Source organism: Emydura macquarii, unplaced genomic scaffold (assembly GCF_026122565.2).
Source record: "Emydura macquarii macquarii isolate MOO-44397 ecotype Brisbane River unplaced genomic scaffold, CSIRO-AGI_Emac_v2 contig_2365, whole genome shotgun sequence".
Lineage (NCBI taxonomy): Eukaryota > Metazoa > Chordata > Testudines > Chelidae > Emydura > Emydura macquarii.
Window position 1 is genome coordinate 3,205,112 of NW_027132502.1, and position 26,478 is coordinate 3,231,589.

General features: G+C 44.7%; 1 protein-coding gene across 2 annotated transcripts in view; it reads left to right on the forward strand.

Annotated features, from left to right (window-relative positions):
* The window catches only part of ARMC9 (armadillo repeat containing 9), an 89,633-nt gene that overhangs the window by 14,858 nt on the left and 48,297 nt on the right, over positions 1-26,478 (forward strand). For both annotated transcript variants that reach the window (XM_067561118.1, XM_067561119.1), the window contains 2 exons: positions 3,758-3,915; positions 11,008-11,106. In XM_067561118.1, the coding sequence (XP_067417219.1) occupies positions 3,758-3,915; positions 11,008-11,106 (257 nt within the window). The remainder of the gene's footprint in view (positions 1-3,757; positions 3,916-11,007; positions 11,107-26,478) is intronic.

Consider the following 26,478-nt stretch of genomic DNA (forward strand, 5'->3'; position numbering starts at 1 on the left):
TCCAAAATCCCCTGCGCAAGACTTATAGTACAGGCTGTCTGCTGGAGACGTGAGTGAATGTTTGCATTACCAATGAAGTAGAAATGCAAACAAAATTAATGAGGAACATGTGAATGAAGTGTAGCATGGCGAAGAGTTCTGAGCACAGCCTTTTGTAAATAGTTGCCAGTCATTAATCTCTGACATGCTGAAGCACTTTGAGGTTGGATGTGATGGTGCAGTTGCTCTGGAGGATGTACTGGAGAGTTTAGAGTGCTTACCTTTCCTGATTAACTTACTAGATTCTCTGGTTCCTCATCAGTTTGCTACAAGACTTTTTTTATCTGTGTGATTTTAAAAGCTCTCTGGGTGGCAGTGGTGCTTACCTTATAACTTCCCCTGTAGGTTTTTTGTTTGATTGGGTAGATCAGAGGAATTGCAAAATGTTGGTGGTGTACAAATTCCTGAGCTTTTCATGTATTTGAGTGCTAAAGGAAAATGGAGGAAATAGAATCTTTGGAGGTTGACTAGCAGCTTTATTTTGTATTTCCTGATGACAAATACTATGGCAAAGTTCACAACCACAAATCCTTTTATATAACCTCATAGCATATATTTTTCTTGTGATGTATAGGTTTTTTTATTCCGTGATGTGAAGTGGGCCTTCAGAAATGGAGATTTAGTTCAACAGAATTAAAACAAAAGCAAGTGAAGTTTGAAGGCCACTGAGATGTCCAGGTTCCGAGTTTGAAAACTAGTAAACATTTTAACAGCTGACAATGGCTAATTCCTAAAAAAAGAGATCTGTTGATAGTGCAAAGCCGCACTGTGCAAAGTATATAAAATACCATTTCTGTAGCATCATCTCTAAGAACTAACCTGGTGAGATTTTAAGATGGGTCTGTAGGGTGTATTTAAAATAAAGCAAACCTACAAGAAAAGGGAAGTATTTGGAAGTGCACATGACTAATCTGAATTATTGCATGACTTTATTTGTGTATCCCTGTCTTGCGCTCAGCCCCTTGTGTTTGTAATTATCCTAACTTTTCTGTCAAGTCTTAATCTAGGCCTCAATTCTGTAGTTATATGTGTGATTGGTTGTAGGTTATGCCTGGTCACATGAGTTCACAATTAGGATCCTACATTGTAAATGCTTCCAGCAAAGGGCCTGTCTTTATAGTCCTTAAAGTCCTTAACTCACCTTTAGACATGATAAATAGTAAGAATCTGATAGATCTGGGTTTAGGCTTGGTATTTTTTCCTATGGGTATAGCATAGCTTAAAATAACCACAAAAATGGTTTGCCTTTGGTGAGAGGTTGTATGTGGGAGGCAGGGAGAAGAACAAAAGGTGAGAGAGGTGCCAATGTTAATAATCGCTCCCTCTTCCTGGTTCTCTAAGTGGCAAAGATAATGCCTTCTCCCGCCCGAGAAGCACATTAAAAAATGCCTGAGACATGACAGGTCTTAACCATTTCTTAATATCAAAATTCATGCTGCTACATAGTGACTTGTATTTTTTTTATTGATAGTGAAAATTTTATGGAGCAGTTCAGTTTGAATATTGACCTTCTGGACAGTTTGATGTAGTTTATGTGGACATGTTGCTTGGTGAAACAGTTTGTCACAAAATAATTTTCTATACAGTGATCTGATAGGTTTTTTTGTTCACTATTGACTCATAACACCTTGAAATTTAACTGTTCTGGGACTACAAAGCATGGCTTGGAAAATTCGTAGATCAGGTTTCACAGTAACAGTTCAGAACACATTATCTAAAACTTTGTACTTTGGCATCATAGGCATGTAACACCCTCCGAATGAGGATCTCAAAGCACTTTAGAAACAACAATTCACTTTCACAACACCCTATGAGGGGGGTGGTATGATCCCCATTTTACAGAGAGGGAAACTGAGGCACACGGAGGCAAGATCACAGAACAAGTCTATTATCAAGCAGGGAATAGGATCTAGATCTCCTGACTCCTGGTCTTGTGTCTTAAGCACTTGTTCGTGCTTTTCCCCATTTATCCATTTGAAGTTGCATTATTTCATACTGGGTGGGGAGGGGATTGAATGCATTGCTGCCACTCCATAAAACTTTGATATCTAATAAAAGAAATTCTAGTTCAGTTTAATGTGCTATAGTAAAGTTGATCCCTGGGAATTGTTTGCCAGTTAGTTCCACGGTAAGTATTCAGTCTTGTTTTACAGATGAGTAAGATGCCATCTTCATACCATCAGAGCAAAGTTGGCTGAGTGTCTAGTTACTTCAAAACATGTTCTAACAAATAAAAACTTCAGCAATAATTGCAGAGTTCCTCTGCTTCCCTTTATAGCTTTTGTCAGTTTATGGTGCTAAACCACTACGCCATGCAATTTCAAATTCCTGTCTTCTGTTTGTATGTTTACACCATTATTCATAGTCAGTAATGAGGTACAGATTACTGCTGTTCCTTCATCAACAGGGATTGCGGGATTAGGCTTGAACATTTAATAAAACTTAAAGTAATGTTGTTTAACCAATATTGGTGTTCTTTTTATCCCAAAAGCAATTAAACGTGAAAGAACAAAATGTAACCCATTTATATACCTTATTATCCCTTTTGGTGTAGAAGGAGTGTAAATAAAAAAAAAAAAAAAAGTGGAATTATTTTCAGTATCCGTGTGGGTACCATATAATTGCAAATTCTGCTACCTGCCAAGTCCATTACACAATGGAATCACCTGCGAAAGTACATGGTGAAATTGCCGCCGCCTCCCCCCTCCCCCTCCGCCCCGCCTTCTGGAAGGCTTCTAAGGCAGAAGATGCAGGGAATTCTTAGAGAATTTGTAAAATTCCATGAATGTTGTATTGCAGAAGGATGGCTAGATATCTTGAGAGGGCTTTTAAAATTCTAGTCCTTGTAATTGTTTTTTCTTTAAATGAACAATGTGTAAGATTTAGCACAGAAAAAAAGCATTGCACGGCTGCATTTACAAAATTAATCATCACAAATTTTACTACAGGAAATGCTTAGTCTAATAATGTTACTGCCCAAGCATCAGGTTGGCTTTCTGGGAGTTAGTGATGAAGGGTCCTCCTTCACTTCTTGCTGGTTTGTGTTCAAAGTGACAGCTCCAACTTCAAATTAACTCTTCTATTTGAAAATGTTTTACCTGTTATTTCAAGGAACTTGAACTACACATTGTAGTCAAAGCTGGAGCTAACAAAGGCTCACATCCTTGGGGATTGTACTGTACTTTGAGTCTGCCTCTGATCTGAGTTCTTGAACCCATGCTGCATGCACTTGGCTGGTTGCAGCTGGACCATGGTAGTTGAAGCCAGCTGGAAGCCTCCTCACTGTGCGATGGGATTGGAGAGCTCCACGTGCAGATGCCAATTACAAAACAATCCAAACAGACATAACCAGAGTTCAGATAATCAAGTTTGTGCTGCACTTTCTCACGTTTTCTTTTGAATTCCCTTTCATTTCTGATTATTTGGAGAGTAACATATAGCCTGATGCTTCTAGGGGTTACAATCCCATGTTTGTGATGACACAACTGGTAACTGTGGAAACAATTGTGATTGTAGCTTCATTGAATGGATAGAACAAGAGGGAATTGCCCACAGCTCAAGGGAACTTGTTCTAAGTCCATTTGGGGACTAAAAAAAACAATGACAGCAGGCACAGTTCTCCTACAGAGCAATAAAACCATGTTTCTGAATTATTATTTTTTTTAATATTCTTTTACCCAGACAAATAAGTTGTTTTTCTTTTTTAACCTCTTCATAGAAATGTTACAGCAGCTTCATCAGCAGCTAGTGGAGGCTGAGTGCAGGACCATGACCTACTTGAAACGGTTTAATAAAATCCAGGTAGACTATCACAATCTCATCGGAGTCACTGCTGAGCTGGTGGATTCACTCGAGGCCACAGTCAGTGGCAAGATGGTAAGATGAGCCCCACGTGGGTACTTGCTTCTGTTTCAGGAAATGCAAGTAGAATATCCCTGAAGTGCAAGTTAAGATTTACGGTAGATAGCATTTAATAGACAAGTCGAATGCTTGGGGAGAGATTCTCCCTGGGTCCCTTTATGCTGCTCTGGTAAGGTAAAGATGCCACACAGGACTGGGATAGAATTATCCCAGGTCAGGAATAGTATAGGGCCAGCATAATTGTTTCTGTGCTGCTCCCCTTATAGGCTCTGGCATAGGTGTAGGAAGGAGGCATATCCACAGAGCCCATTGGTATGGAAATCATGGACCCTTGGGAGGCTAGTTTAAATTAGAGACACCCACTGGGTGTCTTTAATTTATACCATTCCTTCAGCTAACCCAGGATCTGGGCCGTGCATGAGTGACTTAAAGCCACCTTTGCCCTCTGTCCTCCAAGCTGAACTTTGTTGTTTTACAATTCCCATGGAGGAGATGAGTTGTCATCTGTGCAAAGTGGCCCAACTCAGAAATACACAGCCCAACTCTGGGTGGAGGCATTCGTTTCCTATCCCCTGAACCTAGGCTGTGGCCTGGTCTACACTACAGAGCTAGGTTGACATAAGGCAGCTTACATTGATGTAAGCGTCTACACTACAACGTTGCTCCTGCTGATGTAAGTCGCCCACTACACTGACCTAATAACTCCACCTCTGTGAGAGGCATAGTGCTTAGGTCTATGTACTGTGGGCCGATGCAGTGTCTCTGTAGACACTGTGTTACTCAGGCCTTGTCTACACTACAGAGTTTTGTTGATGCAAGTTATGCCGATGATCAAAAAGCGCTATAATTACATAGTTTGTGCATGTTCATACAAGGCTCCTTCAGTTGGCAGTGTGAGTTCACAGTGCTCTAGTGAGAGCAGTGCACTGTGGGTAGCTACCCTACTGTGCAACTCGCCACCTTCTGCAGGTAGGAGTTGTGGAAAGGCGGAATGGATCACAGTGCATCATGAGTGGGCTCAACATCCCATGATGCATTTTTTCCGTCCCGTCATTCCATGGGTTTCTGACTGAATTCATGGCACTTTTCAACAGTTTGTGTTTACTGTGCACCTGCCATTTTTGCCTGAAAGGATGGATCCTGCACGGCTCTCCACTGGTGTGGTCACTGTTTTGAACACATTGTGCATGGTCATACTATCATGAGCTCCCAATCTGAACAGGAATCAGAGGTGCCTGACCTGCTATGTGCCATGGAAAGAAACACCACCAGATTTTGGCATTCATGGAGTAGCTGCACATGGTGGACCATTGCTTTTGGGCATAGGAAACAAGCACTGAGTGGTGGGATCACATTGTTATGCAGGCCTGTTATGCAGTTGCTGCAGAATTTTCAGATGCGGAGAGCCACTTTCCTAGAACTGTGTGCAGAGCTCACCCCAGCACTGTGGTGCAAAGACACCAAAATGAGAGCTGCCCTCTCAGTGGAGAAGCATGTGGCAATGGCCGTGTGGAAACTGGCAACTCCAGATTGCTACCAGTCAATTGCAAATCAGTTTGGAGTTGAGAAGTCCGTCGTTGGGGCTGTGTTAAGGCAAGTGTGCAAGGCTATAAATCACATCCTGCTATGAAGGACTGTCATTCTGGCAATGTCCATGAAATAGTGGATGGCTTTGCGGCAATGGGATTCCCTAACTGCATCAGGGTGATAGATGGCATGCATATCCCAATTTTGGCCCCGGACTGTCTTGTGATGGAGTACATCAATAGAAAGGGGTACTTCTGTATGGTATTGTAGGCACTTGTGGATCATCGTGGATGTTTCATTGACATCAGTGTGGGTTGGTCAGGGAAGGTGCAGGACACATACATCTTCAGGAAAGCTGCCCTGTACAGAAAGCTTCAAGCAGGGACTTTATTTCCAGACCAGAAGATTTCAGTGGGGCATGTTGAAATGCCCATAGTGATCCTGGGAGACCCAGTGTACCCCTTATTCCCATGGCTCATGAAGCCTTGTACCTGGAAACTTGGACAGCAGCAAGGAGCACTTCAACAATAGGCTGAGCAGATGCAGAATGACTGTAGAATGTGCGTTTGGCAGACTAAAAGCACGTTAATGCTGCCTTTATGCAGGTTAACCCTAAATGAGGAAAATATTCCCAGGGACATAGCAGCGAGCTGTGCACTCCATAATATTTGTGAGGCTAAGGGTGAAAATTTCCCCCCTAGGTGGAGTGTGGAGGCAGATTGCCTGATGACTGATTTTGAGCAGCCAGATAGATACCAGGGCTTTTAGAGGGGCACAATGGGGGGCTCTTAGAATCAGGGAGGCCTTGAGGCACCATTTTGACAATGAACACCAGTAATGTATCTTTCTATACAGCACTCGGCCATGCTTTCTTAACTTGCCACCTTGCATGAAAATTTTAATTCCTGACCATGATTTGTAATCTGAAAATGGTCCATTTTCCACTGTGTATTAATTTCAGCAGCAACCACTGTGTGTAGGAGACAAATAAAGATGGATTATCTTTCAGAGAATATGTTTTTATTAAATACCAAATAACGCTACACACGAAACGCTTCGTGGAAAGGGAGATAACAGTGAAGGGCAGTGTAGGCTGTCATAGCTGAGTGTAAGTCCTGCTACCATTTTGGAACTATCTGAAGGTGGGGAGTGAAGAGGATACCAAGATGGTCCAGGAGGCTGAAAGAAATGAGTGGGAGGAATTTGGGGAGGGCATGGCAAGCAGTTCTGTAACCGCTGCGGCGGGTGAGGTGTGAAAACACATGAATTCTGCCTGCAAGGTGATTAGCGACTTCAACATCTGTTTGGTCCTCCAGCTCTTTTATCATCTGCTCCTGGCCCATTCAAATTTGCTCCTGGCTCTCCTTTCTGTCCTGCCTGTGTATTTTGTAATTTTCATTTAAAGCTTCAATGCCCTGCTTTCTTCTTGTTTGGCCTTTGAGGATTGGAGCACCTCTCAAACATATCCTCCTTGCTCCTCCTCAGTCACTTCCTTGTCTGGCGGAAGTGCTCCACTGGTGTATAGGGGGTTCCCCAGAAAGCCACATTTACAGAAGCACAAGAAACAATGAACAGAAGCATGATTGTTAGTGCATTCACAGCATCGAATCACTATAGTAAAATACACCTCTTTTTAAATACAAATCAGTTTCTTATTGTCCCTTGGCAAGCACACAGCTCGGCGAACCCCCTAAACATGGTGAGTTTGGCCCGGGGAGATGCTCAGGATGGGGCAAAGGGTCTAGGTCTGCAGACGACTAGGGACAAAATTGTAAATTCTGCCACCAGTTTCCACGGAGGAGGGGGCGGGGGCCGGGGCAGAGAAACAGATATCTTACTCTTGAGGGTATGCAAGGGTGCATCTTCTGCATGCGTGCGGCTTCAGACCGGGTCTCTATGTGCCATGCCAGTGTGCTGCTTTGTACCTGCACAAGTGATTGCCGGTTAGCGGGGGAAAGTTTCCTACAACGGGAAGGAATAAAGCAGCTCTGCCAAGGAACCTTCGGCAGAGGATTGGTGAGCACTTCCTGGAAAATTTCCTAAAGATCTTTCTGAAGGATTCCTATGAAATCTTGGTGTGCATTAACATACTTTTCTACTGCAGTGCTTCGCTGCACAGGGAAATGTGAAGTACATGCAAACATAGCTAGTCTTGTACATTTCTATCCCTTCACCTACTTCCAGAATGTGACAAAGCAAAGGACAGCTCTACGTCATATAACCGAGCAGCATCAATTCAAAAAGATCACTTATCAGAGCTCCCCTCTCCTGTATCACGCACGCCAGAAATGGATGGCGTTCTGAGGTTGGCTCAAAAACTCCCTTGGGTCGAGAAGAGTTCTTGGCTTTCCACCAGACCATCCTGTCACGTGCCCCATCTCGTCCTCCAACTCAACTTCATCCATGACTTCATCTCTGGGGTTGAGTCTGCTGTCTCCAGCCCTGCCAAAGTATCTGTGGGGCTCTTGGCGGTGAAGGTTGGGTTGCTGCTGAGGATGGCGTCCAGCTCCTTACAGAAGTGGCAGGTCTTTGGAGCAACACCAGGGTGATAATTTGACTCTCTTACCTTTTGGCATGCCTGCCTCATCTTCTTTATCTTCACACAGCACGGATGTGTGTCCCGCTAGTAGCCCTTCTCCAACAGGCCACAAGAAATCTGACAGTAGGAATCGAAGTTCCTACGGCTGGAGCGGAGCTGGGACTGCACAGCCTCCTCTCATATATTCAGCAGATCCAACAGCTCCAGTGTGCTCCAAATGGGAGAACGTTGGCTGTGTGGAGCCACCATGGTCAGCTGGGAAGATGCAATGTGAGCTCTCCACACTGAGCAAACAGGAAGTGGAATTTCAAAAATTCCCAAGTCTTTAAAGAGGGAGGAGTGGATGCCTGTGTACCTGGGTGCAGGGCTGCAGAGTTCGAACTGTTGACCAGAGTGGTCAGGATGGGCATTGTAGGACACCTCTTGGAGGCCATTTACAGCGACAAAACCAAGCACTATGTCTACACTGATGTTTTGTCGATATAACTTTGCTGCAAAAAGCTCTACGCCTCTTGTTGAGGTGGTATTATTTTGTCGGCAAAGCAGGAGAGTTTTGTTGGTGGAAGGAGCATTGTAGTGTGTACACCTCCACTGTTTTGTTGACGAAAGCTGACTTTGTTGACAAAAGTCTGTAGGGTAGACAAAGCCTTATATCGTCTGTTGGCTGTCAGCCCCATGCGTGGCTCACAGCTGGAGCCCCTCTCCTCCCTGCTCCAGGTCTGTCAGCCCCAGCCATGAGCCCTACAATGCCCCATGTCTGAGCCCTACAATGAGCCCCACAATGCCCCACACAGTTAAGTTGGTCTAAGTGTTTCTGGGGAGGATGCGCACCACCGACGAAATCAACCACCGCCGTAATTACTGTGGTGGTTGTATGTTGACTTAACTTAGGTTGACTTAATTTTGTAGTGTATACCAGGTCCAACTCTGGTGGTCTAGTCTTCCAGTGTAACTTGGAACAGCCTGAAGGCTTGTCTTAATTATGCTGGCTACCAATGGCTTCCTGGGGCTTTTAAGGCAGCTGTGCATTGCTGGCAGGGTGGATAGGTGTGGCTACTGGCTCTGTGTCACTGTAGGATCCTCCTACACTAGAGAGAACTTCTTGTGGCTGGTGACTTTGAGTCTAGGGTTGTCTTGTGCTGATGGAGCAGTGTTAAAGTGGCACCATGCAAGGAATAATCTGTCACAGCGCGTGGACATTTCTTTAGAGCAGGATGGGAAAGATGCCTACTCGCACTAGCTTTGAAAATAGGAGTAAATGTCCAGTCATTTGCTGCTCCCATTCCAGACCTTGATGCTGGCCACGGTGCCATTCCCTGTGTTCTTACATGGAGCTGTGTCAAGACCACCAAGCTAATGAGTTAGTTGTTCTTTCCATTTTTGTTTTCCTTTGCCCTTAAAAGTTAAGTATTGTGTATTCCCAAATGTGTCCAGCTGGTGGGGCTCTTGAGTTGTGGATCAGTGCTTCTAACCTTGCTCTGACTTCAAGGTGTTTTTGAACATTGAATAGAATCATGTTGGAAGTGTATTTATTAATTCTGATTGAAAGTATTGGTGTATCCCTGCCCAGCACTTTCTAAAAACAGTGAGGGTCAGGGACAGTTGTGGCCCCAAACTGATCTATTTAAAATCATGTCGTTTTACACTTTGAAGGCCTCAGGAACCTGTCTATTGCTGCTGTTAGAGGGTCCAAGGGATATCGTGAGTCAGGGTTCCCTGGAAAGGAAAGAGCAGGCTTCTCAGCTACTGAAGAGCTTTGAGGCAGATAGATCCCCCTCCGGGAACCCCCATATTCAGCCTGGGGGAATGAAGTGTGAACACCCCAACCTTCAAATCCCCCGATATCAGGGGTGCATATGGCCATTCCCCTGAGAGGCAGGGCTGGTGTGATTTTATTTTCCCAAAACTATAAAACCCGCTGAAAACAACATTAGAATTTTATTAAATGAAGCACAAAATGTAAATGATTCATGCTTACTCTCTCTCCTGGACAGCTGTGTATGCTTTGAGCTCTGCCATTTGGATTGGCAGGGTTATGCTGTGGTATTGCCTATAATTATTCTCAGCAGTATTGCCACTTACTGTTGGTGAATCTTCCCTTTTAACACAGGAAAATTTGGATACATACTTCAGTGTGATGAATTCTATCTTCCTTATGGACTGCTCGAGGAGGGCGTTGTACTAACGAGTACCATAACTAAGAATTCCTAGCCTCATTTTTTATCCATTTCCAGACACAGTTTGGTGGTTTATGGCTCAAACCTTGTAGCTATATCAATGAGTTGTTAAGGGCCGTCATTTCTGGCGTCTTCTTGTACAACTGCTTATGGCCATGGTTGCTAAACATTTTATGAAGGTGACCCACCAACTGCATTTTGTCTTTTTTTTTTTTTTTTTCTGGTGACCCATCCAGGATCCAAATTAGTCAGGAAGTCCCAAAATCAGAGGCCAGCATCTTTAGCCCCAACTCCTGCTCCTCATTGCCCCACCAAGGGGGCACCAGCCACCCATAGCAGCACCTTCCACCTTGCTGCTGCAGCCCTACTTCCAGCCTGGCACACGGGAGAGGTCCCAGGGTAGGGGGTTGGAGAGCAACCCTCTCCCCCATGCACTCAGCCTACAGTGGCAGCTCCTGTCCAGTGTAGCTGGGCCTAGCTCCCCGCTTTAGGCATTGTTGAACTGGTGCAGAATCACGGTGCCATTCAAGTTTGGCCTGTCTGCTCCTCTTCGTGATGGAAGGGTGACCTGGCCAAACCTGAGTGGGCTGCGACGCCATGTGCCAGGTCACAAAACCCAGTGTGCGGAGCTGGGCCCAGTCCTGTGGGAGAAGAGCCACTGCTGCAGGGTGATTGCTGGGTGGCCTTGCTCCCCACTTTCCACTCTCTCGTACCCCTGCAGGGTCTCCCCTCCACACAGGGCCCAAGTCCCATCTAGAACCTTCCTGTTTACCACCACCTGGGGAACACTGACCTATTGTACAATGACATCAAATGGAAACGTTTTATGTAATTCCACGTGCTTGGTTTGTTTCTTTATCTTAGATCACACCAGAATATCTTCAAAGTGTCTGCGTTCGTTTGTTTAGCAATCAGATGAGACAAAGTATAGCACATAGTATTGACTTCACAAGGCCTGGAACTGTAAGTCTGATTGATTGATACTAACGTTTGCTTTTGTCACCGTAATCATCTTAAAATGCAGTACTGATTAAGCTGTATATTTAAGCTTGGAAGGATTAGATTTTTATTGGTAATTGTTGGTAAATGTCAATTTCGCCACACACACACACACCCCACCGAAAAAATATTTATTCTTCTTCCAGTGCTTGCTCATCTCCATTCCATTATAGGTGTGTGCACACCTCCTTGCACAGTTATCGGAACTGTTTTCTCCTTAGCAGATCCCGTAGGACTGGCTCCAGCGCCCCTTGGAGTCCCACGCACATGCCGCGGTATATGAGGCACTGCCGGCCCTGCACCGCCTCAGTTCCTTCTTTCTGCCTGTGATGGTTGCTGGAACTGCCTGTGCTTGCATCGCAAGTGCTTAATTCCCTTTGTTTTGAACTTTAAGCATGGTTGTTTGCGTTAATTAGGTAGTTAGTTTAAGTAACTGTTGTTAGTGGTAGTTAGATACTTAGGGTAGTCCTGGCTGGGACTTTGCCAGGAGCCAGTATGCCCTGGTCACTGAGCTTCAAACTATGTGCCTCCTGCAGGAAGGCTTTCCCGCTAAGTGACCCCCACGACAGCTGCCTGAAGTGCTTGGGGGAAGCCCATCGTAAGGAGAAGTGCAAGATCTGCAAGGCTTTCAAACCTCAGACTTTCTTGGATAGAGAAATCTACCTGAAAGCCTTGTTTATGGAGGCAACACTTCGACTGGCCTCCAAGCCAGCCCGCTCTGCCTCCGCTCCGAGTGTGGCATCGGTACAGAGTGCACCATCGGCACTGGCCCTGACTCGGCACCGCACCACGTTCCTGATGCAGAAGAAGAGACAGAAGCAGTGCTCAGCGTGGACACTCCCCGCACCATCTAAGCGGGCAGGGTCAAGCACCGAACCGCACTGATGTTGGATCATGGAGACCCGCTTGCAGGAGCAAGCATCTCCAGCCAGGGAGCCATTCCCGACTCTTGGGAGTGGGGGAGCCCCTTGGCACCTACCAGTGCCATCAACACCGGAGGCCTTTCAGGCGGCAAGAGCCTTGCTGGCCTTGCCTACATTGCCCCCACCTCCACTGAGAGAGAAGGGGTCGGTGTCACAGGGGAAGCCCACGTTGAGACCCCCTGAATGGAGGAGGAAAATCTCTGGGAGGCCGGTCATGTAGGGTGGAGCATCACTGCTCCCCTAGAAGATGTTTTAGGTCGCGGTTGCCAGACCGACCTATATCAAGGTGGGGAGTGAAGTCACCCTCCCAACACTGGTCTTGATCCCCAGCACCGGGAGAAGTCCACCCCAGGAGGCGGCACCGCTTGCGGTCGCCTGTGGGGCGCCGTTCCCCAAACGGAAAACAGGTTTACTCACCAGTAACTGCTGTTTTTCGAGATGTGTTGCTCATGTCCGTTCCATTATAGGAACTCACCGTTCCTGCTCTCCGGCACCGAAGAGTTCGCCCGCATCGAGGCGGTGCTGAACCCAGTCATCGGAGATAGACTCAGCACTGAGGAGTTCGTCCGCACCGAGGCAGTGCCGAACCTGGTCACTGGAGTTTGACTCGGTGCCGAGAGGCAAGCGGTGCCGCAAGTCCTTGGTACCGAAACAACGCTCTGGATGACCGAGCTCGTCAGAGCACGATTCTGTACGCCGGCACTGGTCGTGGCACTGACGTCAAACCTCGACGTTAAGGTCGTCGATGTCGAGAGGGCGCTCTCCGGAGCGGATTGGGGCACCGCTCCCCCCCGTCTTGGTACTGCACAGTGGGAGCATCTGAGACAGCCCCACTTTGGTCTTCTGATGGTGCCTCGGTGTCCTCTCGGGGGGGTAGTCGCCGGGCGAGTCACTATCAACAAAAGGTGCCAGAGCCCCCAGTGCATGTAGCCTCCAGATGGTCTCAAGGGCAGTGGCCACCCCAATGGCTGTATTGGGGCCCCTGGGATTTCTTGGTGGGACTGGGACCACAGTCCATCAAGTCCTCGGGTGTGCAGTCAGTGCCACCGATACCAGGGAAGGGCCACCATTCGCCCTCGGATGACGACTCAGACCCATGGGAAGGGCAGTGTTAAGGGGCGTTCTGTTTGAGGAGCTAGTTCCCTTGGTTACCCTGATATCGGATGCCTCGGACATAGGGTGAGGTGCCCATATTAGCACCGACCTCAGCACACAAGGTGTCTGGTCGAGAGAAGAGAAGCGTCTGCACATCAATGTGAAAGAACTGCGAGCCATTCGCCGGGCGTGCAGAGTGTTCCTCTGCTCTATTGCGGGCGAGGCGGTACAGGTGCTGACAGACAATACAGTGACCATGTACTACATCAACAGGCTGGGAGAAGCCCGTTCGTCAGCCTTGCACAGGGAAGCTATCTGTCCGTGGGACTTTGCAATGAGACACAATTTTCACGTGATGGCCTCTCACTTCCCGGGGGTGAGGAACGATGAGGTGGACAGCCTCAGCAGGTCATTCTTACCTCACCACGATTGGTTGCTGCACCCAGAAGGGGTGTCTATGATTTTCCAGAGATTGGGCCCTTCTCAGGTGGATCTGTTTGGATCAGCGTGGAACAAGTGCCCACAGTTCTGCTCTCTCCATAGTCGAGAGGCCGGGTCATTCGCCAACGCCTTCCTCCTGCAGTGGTCAGGGAGCTTCATGTACGTGTTCCTGCCCATTCCCCTCCTGCACAGAGTCCTGCTAACGAGTCTTGCACGATCTCCGGTCCCAGGATCACAGTGGCCTGCTGCACCCAGACCTGGACTCTCTACACCTCATGGCATGGAGGCTTTGTGGCTGAGCGAGGACAAGCGAGCCTGTTCGGTGCAAGTCCAGCGAGTCCTGCTGGGTAGCAGGAAGCCTTCCACGCAGGTCGTATACCAAGCTAAGTGGAAGCGGTTTACCTGCTAGGCAGAGTCCCGAGGTATCCCACCCAGTCTCTCGCCAGTACAGGCAATCTTGGAGTACTAGCTACAGGTAAAGCTCCAGGGAGTGGCTGTGGTCTCCCTGAAGGTCCACCTAGCATCTGTATCAACCTTCCATCAGCCGCTGGAGGGGAGATCACTTTCTCCCACCCCATGACGATCAGGTTCCTGAAAGAGGTGGAGAGGCTCTATCTGCAGGTCCATGACCCGGTGCCTCCCTGGGATCTCAACCTGGCCCCCTCACAACTCACGAGGCCCCCCCTTTGAACCCACGGATTCATGCCCTCTGCTCCTGCTTTCCTAGAAGGTGGCCTTCCTGGTGGCCATTACCTCGGCAAGGAGGGTCTCTGAGATTAGGGCGCTGACCTCGGAGCCCCCCATACTGTGTTCTATAAAGTTCAGTTGAGGCTGCACCCGGCCTTCCTGCCCAAGGTGGTTTCCCAATTTCGTTATAACCAAGATATTTTCCTCCCCATGTTTTTTCCCAAACCACACAGTTCGGAGGAGGAGAGAAGGTGGCATTCGCTAGATGTAAAACGGGCCCTGGCTTTCTACATTGAGTGCACGAGACCCTTCCGGAGATGGACGCAGCTCTTCGTCGCAGTGGTCGACCGGATGAAAGGCTCACCTATCTCCGCCTGGCGCATCTCCTCGTGGATAACCTCCTGCATCAAGCTCTGCTATGGGCAGGCGAAGGTGCTGCTTTCAGGAACCATCACAGCGCACTCAACCAGAGCTCAAGCCTCATCTATAGCCTTCCTGGAGAGAGTGCCCCCGCAGGACATCTGCAAAGCTACCACCTGGTTGTCGGTGCACACCTTCACGTCCCACTACGCCATTGTCCAGCAGGCGTGGGAAGACGTGGGTGTCCGCAGAGCGGTGCTGCAGGCAGCTCATCGGTAACTCCGGCCTACTTCCAAGATATTGCTTGTTAGTCACCTATATTGGAAAGGACATAAGCAAGCACTCGAAGAAGAAAACAGTTACTTACCAGTAACTGTTGTTCTTCAAGATGTGTTGCTCATGTCCATTCCAAGATCCACCCTCCAGTCCCTGCTGCCAGAGTTGGTGGAAAGAAGGGACTGAGGGGGTGTAGGGCAGGCAGCACCTCATATACTGCGGTATGTGCACAGGACTCCAGGGGGCACCGGAGCCGGCCCTACAGGATCTGCTAAGGGGATAAAAGTTCCGGTAACCATGCACGGAGGTGTGCACACACCTATAATGGAATGGACCCAAGCAACACATCTCGAAGAACAGCAGTTACTGGTAAGTAACCCTGTGTTCCATCAACGATGGAAATAGACAAAATAAGAAAAATGCTGCTTGAGAACTTATTAGGGTTTGATTTAATGATATTTACGTAGTATATTTTGACAAGTGATGTTGACAATCTGTGTTTTACTGGTTAGAAAGCTCTAACTTTTGAATCTCAATGTCTATGGTCATTAAATAATTATTGTCTGATCCACCCCATAAGTTTAATTAAATTGATACAATTTTTTTAAAAAACGTAAAAATAAATATTGACAGTATCCGTTGAATTATTAAAAAAGAAATTAGATTCTGCCAAGCCTATATATATTGCACCAGAGACATAAGATTGTGGCTCTACATCTGAAATATAAGGAATCATGTACATCAAACTTACATAAAGCAATGGTTACATAAGGTTTCTGGTGACCTTGGAAACTGTGGAGGGGCATAGTTATGTTGCCAGTTCCATGAGATGGAATAACGGCCTCATATGTAGGCTTCTGTGGCATCTTTATCTTATAATACACAATGAACCACATTTCTGTTAAGGATCTACAGACATGCTTAATGTCTCAATTAGTTCCATTGTAGGCCTGAATCCAGGTCCTGTGGATACGTACCTGACCTCCTGTCGATGGACTCCCCAGAAGGCCTGATGGTTTTTTGCCAACTCATTCTCCCAGTCACTCCCTATCAGATGGCTGCCCTGGAGTTGCAGTGCTGTTTTCTCATTCTGTCCCTCTCTCTGCTGAGTCAGGGCTAGACTTGCAAAAGTATTTAGGCACCTAAAGATGCAGATCGGTGTCTCGTGGAATTGATAAAAGTGCATAAGTTGGTTAGGCATGCAGCTTCCATTGAAACGTTGGCTCTCTAAATCTCTAGTACACTGAAGTGTGAGACTTTTGATTATAATGTAAATATTCATGAATGACTTTCAACTTTTTTAGTGTACATTTATTTTATTTAGTTGAATTTTCTCATTTCTTTTTACAAACTTTAATAATAATTAAAATAGTGTGTGCCACGACTTTGTCTTTTATAAACTAAAATGATGACTTTTCCCATTTTTTTGGCTGTGACCGCACCTAGCCTTCCTTACTGTATTCTTCCTTACTGAGTTCTTGCTGATCAGTTTCATTTGCCATTCCAGCTGGTGTTTGATAACAATAAAATGTATAGATATATTTTGTTCCTCTTATAAATTAGTTGTAGAAAGAGGAGAGGATAGTTTAAATGTTCCATACCCTTTTTTTTATGTTTTAGATTAGGGGAACGGAGTATACTTCACAGATCTCTATGCTCGATTAGATGCCCTTGCTTCAGTATACCATACTGGTCAGGATTGCTTTCTCTGACTTGCAGTATAAAATGCTGTGCCTCAACTAGCCTTTTTCAAAAAGTTTTCCATTGCTTATAGTTCACTGGCGGAGCTCATTAAAGTGTTAAAATGTAGGTGTCGTCTCTACATTCATGCTCCCTTGTTACTGCTATTGGCACAGCAACAGTTGATAACTTGCCATGCAAGACTAGCATTGACCCAGCCTGAAAGGCAAACAGTTCTTTTCTCTGTCTCTCCCTCAGATGATTTAGGGTTGGTTCTGTCGTCATGGTGGCCGAGGGCAACATGGACACTTGGGAGAGTCCTGTACAGATGCTATTTGTTAAAATATGCATATATTAACCACATAGTTAAATCTTAATCCTCTGATTTAGTCCTTCCATCCTTCTCAGTGATAAAGCGTTTTTGTTTGTTTCCCATCTATAGTGTGCCTCCCATAACCATTCTAGGTGTGTGAACAATAAAACAGTTAGAAACACAAACAAGAATAGTAATGAATTGTAAAGAAAAAATGAAGACCTGCCCAGCCCACTTCCTTAGATAAAGCAGGAATAAGCTGGCATTGCGCAAACCCAGGGACTTCTTCCTCATCCGTTCCCTATGATACACTGCAGCACTCCCAATCTGACACAGAAAGCAAAAGAGACCAGGACTAGAAATCAAATCCAGGTCTCCAGCGTGGCAGTGCTGATCACACACAAGGCTGCTGAGGTAGCCCATCGCTCTTTCTTTAAAGATTTCCAAAGAACTGGTTATTATGCAACTAGATGTTGTTTGTCTGTCCTTAAGTAGTTTCAGCTTTTCACATAAGCTTTGGAATAAAGCTAGAGGCACTGTGTCCCAAGCTACATAGGTCAGAATCTGAGCCTGTAACATCTGTGCTGGGTATGTGTTGGAAGGTCACGTCACTGTTTACTTTAAACTGGTCAAAGAGACCAAAATGTGGCCTCTCCAGCTATCCTAGGGGCTTGTCTACTTGGTGTGTGAGTGCACACCTCTGAGGTGTCAGTTCTAGTCCATACTAGCGTGTCGTGCACGGATGCGGCCGCATGGACCCTGCTGGCACACTAGTATGTGTTAATGTAGACCCGGGGTCCTGCATTAATGGGCCCTAGGGAACTTACAGTGTTCGCCAGCCAGGTCCAGATGGGCCAGTTAATGCGTGACACATTGATACGGACCAGAATTTACTGATATGCGCTAGCTCCGTTGTAGACAAGCCCTCAGTAACTGTCTCCCCCTCTTATAAAGCTCATTCTGTCTTGATGGATAGCGACTTGTATAAGGTGTGAATGAAGGAAGAGACTTAGATCAGGGGTTCTCAACCTTTTTCTTTCTGAGGCCCCCTGAACATGCTATTAAAAACTCCAGTGCCCAGCAGGGAGGGATGGGGAAGGGGAGAAGGGGGGAGACATGGGCATAAGTGTAGTTTGACTTCTATTTTGGAGGGGGCGGGGCCTGGCGGGGCTCAGGCCAGCTCCACATGGCAGGGCCCAGGGAGGGAGCACCGCCTCCACCCCCCGACTCATCTCAGCAGGCCACCCAGCCTGTCTGGGTTGTGGGCGAGGGAGGGGTACAATAAAAAAATGTTAACTTTAAGGCTACTAGCCATTAGTCAATGGCTAAGTATGGTTTGGTTTGGTTTGGTTTTTACCTGTAGCAAAATTTATTAAGCCTTCATAGCCTTCATAGTCTGTTCCTTGTGTATTTAGGGCTTGATCCTGTCACTTTGAAGTCAGTTGGGACCAGGAACAGATCCTTAAATATGTTAGTTCGGACACTGTTTTAATACTCCTAGCCAGGTTAAAGTACAGTTATTGACTAGGATGTTCCCTTCTTGCTGATCTGATATGCAGCCTTAAAGGTGTACCACTTATACTGAGGCGATGTACATACAACTTACTTTTCACCATGAGGGAAAGTATGTAGGTATGCTCAGAGAACTCTGCTTGGAAGGGAAAGAAGAGGCCATCCACACATTTCTAATACAAATGGGAGACCTTGATCTGCAATTCAGCAGTCATTACTAAGTGTCAATTCCAGGAGCTGCTGCATGCTCAGATCAAGTAGCATGATGTATTTCCAGATCTAGGTCTTCTTGCTACATGCTCTGTGCACTTAGAGCTGTCCTCTCCTTTGTAACTAAGGGCTCAGTTCTGCTCTCAGATACACTGCAGTGCCTTGTGTATTTTGTCAAATCAGTTACTCCACACAGGATGCATGAATGAACTCAAGTGTGAAAGAGCAGGATTGAGTTTTAATGCTGTAGACAAAAATTCTCTGTTATACAAAGGAAAAAAGGCTGTTTACCTTGGAGTACATTCTTAAGGAAGGCTGTCCTCTAGTAATTCTATTTTACCTGTTCATTGAGCATTGCACTCAGTTTGGACATGAGTCATTTTAGGTGTTGGGAAAGTGATGTGGTGGAAAACAAAATTCTGAGGTCTCTGGTTGGGCATATAATTGTAATCAAAGGCAGAACATATCAGCTAGATGGGTGTATTGTTATCACGCAAAACACATCCTAATGTATCAGTGTGGTTAGAGGTCCATCCTTCCGGCACTGAAAGGAGTCCAAAGCAGAAAGGAAAACCTAAAAGTAGATGTTCCAACTGGGCTGACTTTTAGGCATGGATGTCTCCACAGACATAAGACTTACACCAGGGTAATGCCTCTGGAGGAAGGGGTCTAGATCTGAGACTGGGAAGAGTCAAAGCAGCAGCTCTAGAAATTCTGAAAAAACAAAAGTGGATTTGAAGGATTTAAAGAGATGACCAAACTCTTAACTTTCTGAAGTTCAGGAAGCTGGTGGGTGAAGGGTGGGTAAGTTTAAAAATGAGTGTGTTCAACTTTAAAAAATAGTCCCGCCTCAGGGCTGGTTGTGCTGTGGCCTGTCTGCCAAATACTGCTCAGAGAGTTCCATAATAAGGCTGCCATTTTTTTAAAATATAGATTATAGAGCATGGATCAAACTGGAGCATTATATGTTCTCTTAGTAGCATCTGTGTCTTTCATCGATACCAAAGTCTTCAGTGAATAATGGACTAGGACTTCTAAGGTATGTCTACACTGCAGTAAAAGACCTAAACATCGCCACAGCTGGCTAAGTTCAGCTGACTTGGGCTGTGGGGCTAAAAATTTCAGTGTAGACATTTTGATCTTGGGCTGGAGAGTGGGCTATGAAACCTTGCAAGGGGGTGGGTCTCAGAACCGGGGCTCCAGCCCATGCCCAAACGTCTACACTGCAGTTTTTAGTCTGAATCCCATGAGCCCGAGTCTATCGACCTGGGCTCTGAGACTAAGTGCTGTGGTGTTTTTTATTGCAATGTACATGTACCTCCAGTCTCTGTCTTTTAAGTCTCTTTAATGCAAGCTAGGTGTGGTTTACAGGCTTCTGGCTAGTTGTCAATGGGCTTCATCCTTCACAGTGTTGAGTGCTCTGTCCTAGTCCAGCACAGGTTCTAAGCACATGCTTAACTTTGAGCACGAGTAGTGCCTTTTTAATTCATTAGGACTACTTACATGCTTAAGGTTAGGTGTATGCTGAGGTGTTTGCTGAGTCGGAGCTAGTGTGCTTAGAACCTTGCAGGATTGAGCTCAGGGTCTTCAGTTGAGTAAAATTGGTTGCCCCTGTACTATTTTCTACATTGCAGTGTGGGCTACTCTTGTCTGTGAGATTGGCAGTCTTTGCAAAATTAATACGTATTATTAGTGTTTCATAATTCTGATCTAAAAATGTGTTTTGCATTGAAACTTGGCATTCAAGGCGTCAGCCCTGAGAACACTTTAAAATGTTCTGAGTTGAAGGAATAACTTTAAAAGTTTAAATGCATTTGTTTATAAAGCTTTTCAGACCATAATCTGCTCAGTGGTTATTTGGCATTGGAAAACCAAGGTCTTTAGCTAAAATGTTTAATTATGAATACATACTGTATTTTAGTTTGCACACTAAAGCCCTTATCATGCAAAGATTCGCACACGAGTAGTCTAAAATAAAATTATGCTCATGAGTAAATTACTCACACACTTAAGTCTCTGCAGGATTAGCCTCTACATTTTAGCCCCCTTGTCTGTATTTTAGACCACAGATTATCTTCTGTTTGATCCTAGGTTAGTCTGATGAAAAATACTCCTCCAGTTTTTTGAAAATAAAAACTCCCTTAAAAAATCAAGGAAATTCATGCAACAAAAACTAGGAGGAGCCTAGGATTTACACTAGCTCCTCAGAGTTACGAACACCAGAGTTATGAACTGACTGGTCAACTATACGTCTCATTTGGAACTGGAAGTACGCAATCAGGCAGCAGCAGAGACGACCAAAAAAAAAAGATCTTAAGTTATGTCTACACTGCAGCTGGAGGTGTACTTTTCATTTTAGGTAGGTGCATGAGTAGTTTTGGTCGAGCTAGTGCACTAAAAATAGCAGTATAGCAACAATATGACTGTACAACCTAGTTGCCCCGAATACAATCCTATCCAAGATTCTAGGTAAGTACTCAGGTGACTAACCTGTGCCACCACCCATGCTGCTGTTTGTAGTGTGCTGGCTCAATCTGAGTTGCACAGATATGTCTATCCAAGTGGGAAATTACACTTCCAACTCAGTTAGCACGTGTTAACTTAAATTAGGATGGTTAAAATAATAACAAGATCCACAAACCTGGGAATCCTGGATGCCCCATCATCTCAGGCATTGGTACTCTCACAACAGGATTGTCAGGCTATGTGGACTCTCTCCTCAGGCCCTATGCCACCAGTACTCCTAGCTATCTTCGTGATACCATTGACTTCCTGAGAAAACTACAATCCATCAGTGATCTCCCAGAAAACACCATTCTAGCCACTATGGATATAGGAGCTGTCTACACCAACATTCCACACAAACATGGACTACAAGCCATCAGGAACATTTTCCCTGATGATGATATGGCACACCTGGTAGCTGAACTTTGTGACTTTGTCCTGACCCATAACTACTTTAGATTTGGAGACAATCTATACCTTCAAGTCAGTGTCACAGGTATGGGCACCCACATGGCCCTACAGTCTAGTGTAGACCAGGCCTAAGTATAAAGGTGAAGAGAAATTACTTCCTTGATGGAGTCTGTTGTACCTAGAGTTGTTGGCGCGTCTCAGTCATTGCCCTTTTAATGGAATTGCATTATGACTAAGGATCCAAATAGTTGACAGCACATGTTGATCCTCAATTAAATTGTAAATTTGTTAATCTTTTATTCCATAAAGCATATTACATTCTTTATCTGCCATTGATTGTTTGTTGTAAGGTTCTGTTTACCTTTTGGAAACTAAACCATAATTCTACGTATGTTGTACTTGTCATTTGGCAAATGGTAGATTTATTTTGGCAAAGCTCGTAAGGGTCTGTGAGAGAACTGCCCCCACCCACCTTTTTTTTTTATGTTGACACTTTTGTCGGATGTCAGCTTTTGCTTAAGATGCTTTCTTATTTAATAACTGCAGTAGGTCATTTATTGTCTTGAGCCTCTGGGATTTGGTTTTATTTGTTTTCTTTACTGTGTAATCTAGCATAATATGTTCCCTTTTCTTGAGGTCTTCCACTGCTTCCTTTCCCTAAGCATACCTTCATTGTTAAGGTGAACATATCATTCAACAGTAAATACTCACGTAGCAAGTGTTCATTTTTTTGTTTGTAAAATGCTCCTTACAGCAAGTTACTGGAGCAAACCCAGGGGAAACAATAGTAGAATTCTTGGTTTTTAGCTTTCCAGAATGTACTCATCAAACTTTCTGTGGGTACACTTCTGTCATTTTAAAAACAAAACACCTATTATGTCAACTAATATCAGCCTTTAAATAGATTCCTCCCAGGACAAAATACAGTGGAACCTCAGAGTTATGAACATCAGAGTTACCAGCTGACCAGTCTACCACACACCTCATTTGGAGCCAGAAATATGCAATCAGGCAGCAGAGACCACCCCCCTCCCCACCCCCCCCCCTCCAAAAAAAAAAAAAAAGCAAATACTGTACAATACTGTACTGTGTTAAACGTAAACTTTTTTAAAAATAAAGGAGAAGTTTAAAAAAAGGTTTGACAAGGTAAGGAAACTGTTTATGTGTTTGTTTCATTTAAATTAAGATGGTAAAAAGCAGCATTTTTCTTCTGCACAGTAAAGTTTCAAAGTCAATGTTCAGTTGTAAACTTCTGAAAGAACAACCATAATGTTTTGTTCAGAGTTGTGAACATTTCAAAGTAACGAACAACCTCCATTCTGGAGATGTTCGTAACTCTGAAGCCTGGTCTACGCTAGAGTTTTGTTGACCAAAGTCAGCTTTGATCGACCAAACAGTTCTGGGGTACACACTGCAATCAACCCCTGTCGACAAAACTGCCCTGTTTTTTTGACAAAATAAGACTGCCTTGACAAGAGGTGTTGTAGGGTTTTTGTTGACTGTTAGGGCAACTCAGTGTCCAGTGTGGATACTGTGTCCCCTTACGTCGGTGGTGGGGCTGTCGTTCTTTGCTGCAAGTCCAGGCGGCTGGTTCCTGCTGCTGGCTGGGAGCTGGTTTGAGAAGTCCAGGTGCTTCTCCACCTACTCCCTGCCAGTGGAGCCTTGCTTATTACATGGCTGAGCCATGAAATAGACATGGCTGTCTGGTTCTGGTGGGGAATGGATAAGCCCCACGCAACTTGCCCTGGCTCCCGGCAGAGGAAGGGGAGGGGAGAAGTCCACAGTGGCTTCCCCAGGCTCTCAGCTGGGACCAGGGGGTGGAGGAATGCAGCCCACAGGGAGCCCAGGGGCCTGTGGGTTCCCGGCAGGGAGCTGAGAGGCCGAGAGATGCGGCTTAGCTCCCCACATGCTGCCCCTTAGGTCGGTGGAAGTGCTTCTGGTGAGGATGCACTGCAATGACCTAAGGAGGGCAGTGTGGACATCAGACACCATTGTAATTACTGTGGTAGCTGTAAGTCGACTTATGGTAGGTCGACTTATTTTTTAAGTGTAGACAAGGCCTGAGGTTCTACTGCAGACTTTTTCTTGTCTTCCTCACTCCCATGCAGAAAAAAATGCTCATATGTGATCTTGGATAACACAGAAACAACTATATTCTAGACAAAGACAGGTTCTGCTTTCCAGCTGATGCAGAATATGGTGTGTTGTACCATTATATCATGTGTAATTACCCTCTGCACTGAGGGTAGGGGAGATGTTTCATGTTTGAATAACATTTCTTAATTGTGGAGGGAAGGGGCAACTTGGACTTCTATATCTTATTCCCCTCTCTCCTGTCTCAAAGGGTCGAGGTATTAGTTTCACAGTTAGTTTTGCAAACATAACAGATGCTATTTCCCAATCATGATGGAGAAGTAGCAAAATTCCTGTGCCTTTAAATTGAAGGAACAGTACAGTATGGATTCTACTTAAATGAGGGACTTGCTGAGTGTAGCATTTTCCTATCAACTTATTTATCTGCACTGGCAGGTCCCTAGTAATTAAATACTGAGGGCTTCTTTACACACAAACTAAAGCCAAAATAATCCAATTGGTTGCATTTCGTACCATTAATTATATTGGTGCCAGTCTATGGTGTGGACACTCTTATTTTGGATTCACAGTGTCTTATTTAGATTTAAAAACAATTAAAGTTGAATCAGAAAAGGATGCTCATAATTAGAAATGAGTCTGCAAGGAAATTTGCACTGAAATAACCAAAGGAGGGAATTACAACTGCTTTAGTTAATTTGTTTTCAGTTTGTGTGAAGCTACGCTCTGACTTTTACCTCTGGGAACTCACCTAAGTTCAACTCTGGAGCTGTCTTTGTCAGGAAATTGCCTGTAGACTAACCCCCCACCCTCCATTATTTCAGTTGTCACCCTGCACTTGTGAGAAGTCCCAAGTGGTGCAAACATGGTGCAAACATTGACAATTACATTCTCGGTAGTTGGTATCGTCCAGTCAAGATTGGGCTCACTGGTATCTGTTGCTCTAACAATACCAGTATAGCTACAGCAGTATAATCCCTCTAGTATGGGTGCACTTATACCAGTATGAAGGTGTTTTGTACATGTATAGCTATTCCTGTACAGGAAGGGGAGTAAGTAATATTGGTGGAAGGCACCTTTATACCAATATAACTGCGTCCACATCGGGTTGTACTGGTATAAAAATATATGGGTAAAAAAAAATCATATCCATAACCAAAATAATTATACCTGTACCAAAAGTATGTGTAGCCCAGGTGTGTCTGTTGCAGGCCTCACAATGCAAATGGTAACTTAGAGGCCTACTCTGTTCTCAGTCTCCTAGGCACAGGTGCTTATTACCTATATTGCAGATTTAGAGGAGGAGAAGTTGTTTGCACTCTTCTCTTCAAACGCCAATCTGTTACTCTTTAACTAATTTTGGTTTGGTTTGGGTTTTTTTAATCTGTTCTTTTCTCTGAGAGTTATTTCTGTTAACTTATTTTTTTAATCTTCTTTGTTTTAATGTGTGCCTGTTTGCCCGTAAAGGGATATTACTCTCTGAGCCCTTGTGATGACGGATATGTAAGTTTCTCTATCTTCTTTATATCTTTCACATTGTTTGCTGCAACCTGTCACATTCTGTATTTCTCTTCTTTTTGCTCTGTATATAATAATTTCACTTGCTCGATTTTAGTTCATATCAAGTCACTGGCTATTATGGACACTACCGTTACTTTTTAAAACATATAAGGGTTTTGGGAACCTTTGCATGGAGAGCAAGATATACATTTGAATGGAACTCAGTCTGTGTAATACATTTGACGTAAAGCTCCTCAGACAGCTCTTACGGGAACATAGTTAAAGTGTAGGAGATGTTTGTTCGATCTGTGAGCCGTAGCTCTTGAATTACGCATTGCATCTTCAAAGTTCAGTGCAAACATTAGCCAACCCCTACTACAACACCCTTTTAAGTAAGCTAATAAACATCTTTACTAAAGATAAGATGGCAGAGAGATTCATATTCTTTTCCCCAGAAGGGTTACTTGTAACTTTTTTTTATCACAAACTGTGATCTGGTACTTTAAATATGATCAAGTTTTATACATTTAAAACCACATAATTTTCATTTAAAAAAAAAACAAAACAAAATAGCATGGTGAGTGCTGACTGCCCCTTCTGCACCCCAGATGGACATTTGTATTCTGACATTAAATGTGCATTATAAGCATCTGATATTGCCCATAGACAGTGCATTCTTTGTAGAGAAAGGATATTAGTCTGCTAAACAATCTAGTGCGTAATCAAACCACAAAGAGCTACTGACACCTCCTTTAAAAATGTCAAGCAATGTTCTGCTTAGAAAATTGTGTGTGTGTGTGTGTGTATATAATATAAATTTTTTTCTGCACTGCTTCTCTCTTTTTACTAAGGATATTTGCATAAAACCGACGGTTTTTTTTTCATTTTCTAAGAGCTCATTTTCTTCTTATTCCACCTCTGAAAATACAGTGGTACCTATAGAGTCCATCCTTATTAGATAACTTCTTGTTTTAGGAAACTGCCCCAAAGTATCCCTGACTGCACTTGGCCAAATGTAACCTTGATGTACCTCCATTGATTTTTGATCCACTGAGTACAAGCCAGGCCCACCTGTATTAAAAATTACCTCCATTAAAGCAACCCATTTTTGTTGTTTCCTTGAGTGATCATTTATCGCAGTCGTCACTTGGTGTTTGACATTCCACTCACTTCTGCAGCAGCCAGTTGTGAGATTGTAACAAGAAGGATTGATTTCAGGGGAGGAATTAGCAGGAGTGAAAGGACCCTTGGAGAAACAAGTGCTGCTTTTTATGCAGATGTCCTTAGTTTAAGATAGATAAAAATATGCAAATAAAAAAAAATCCACTGATT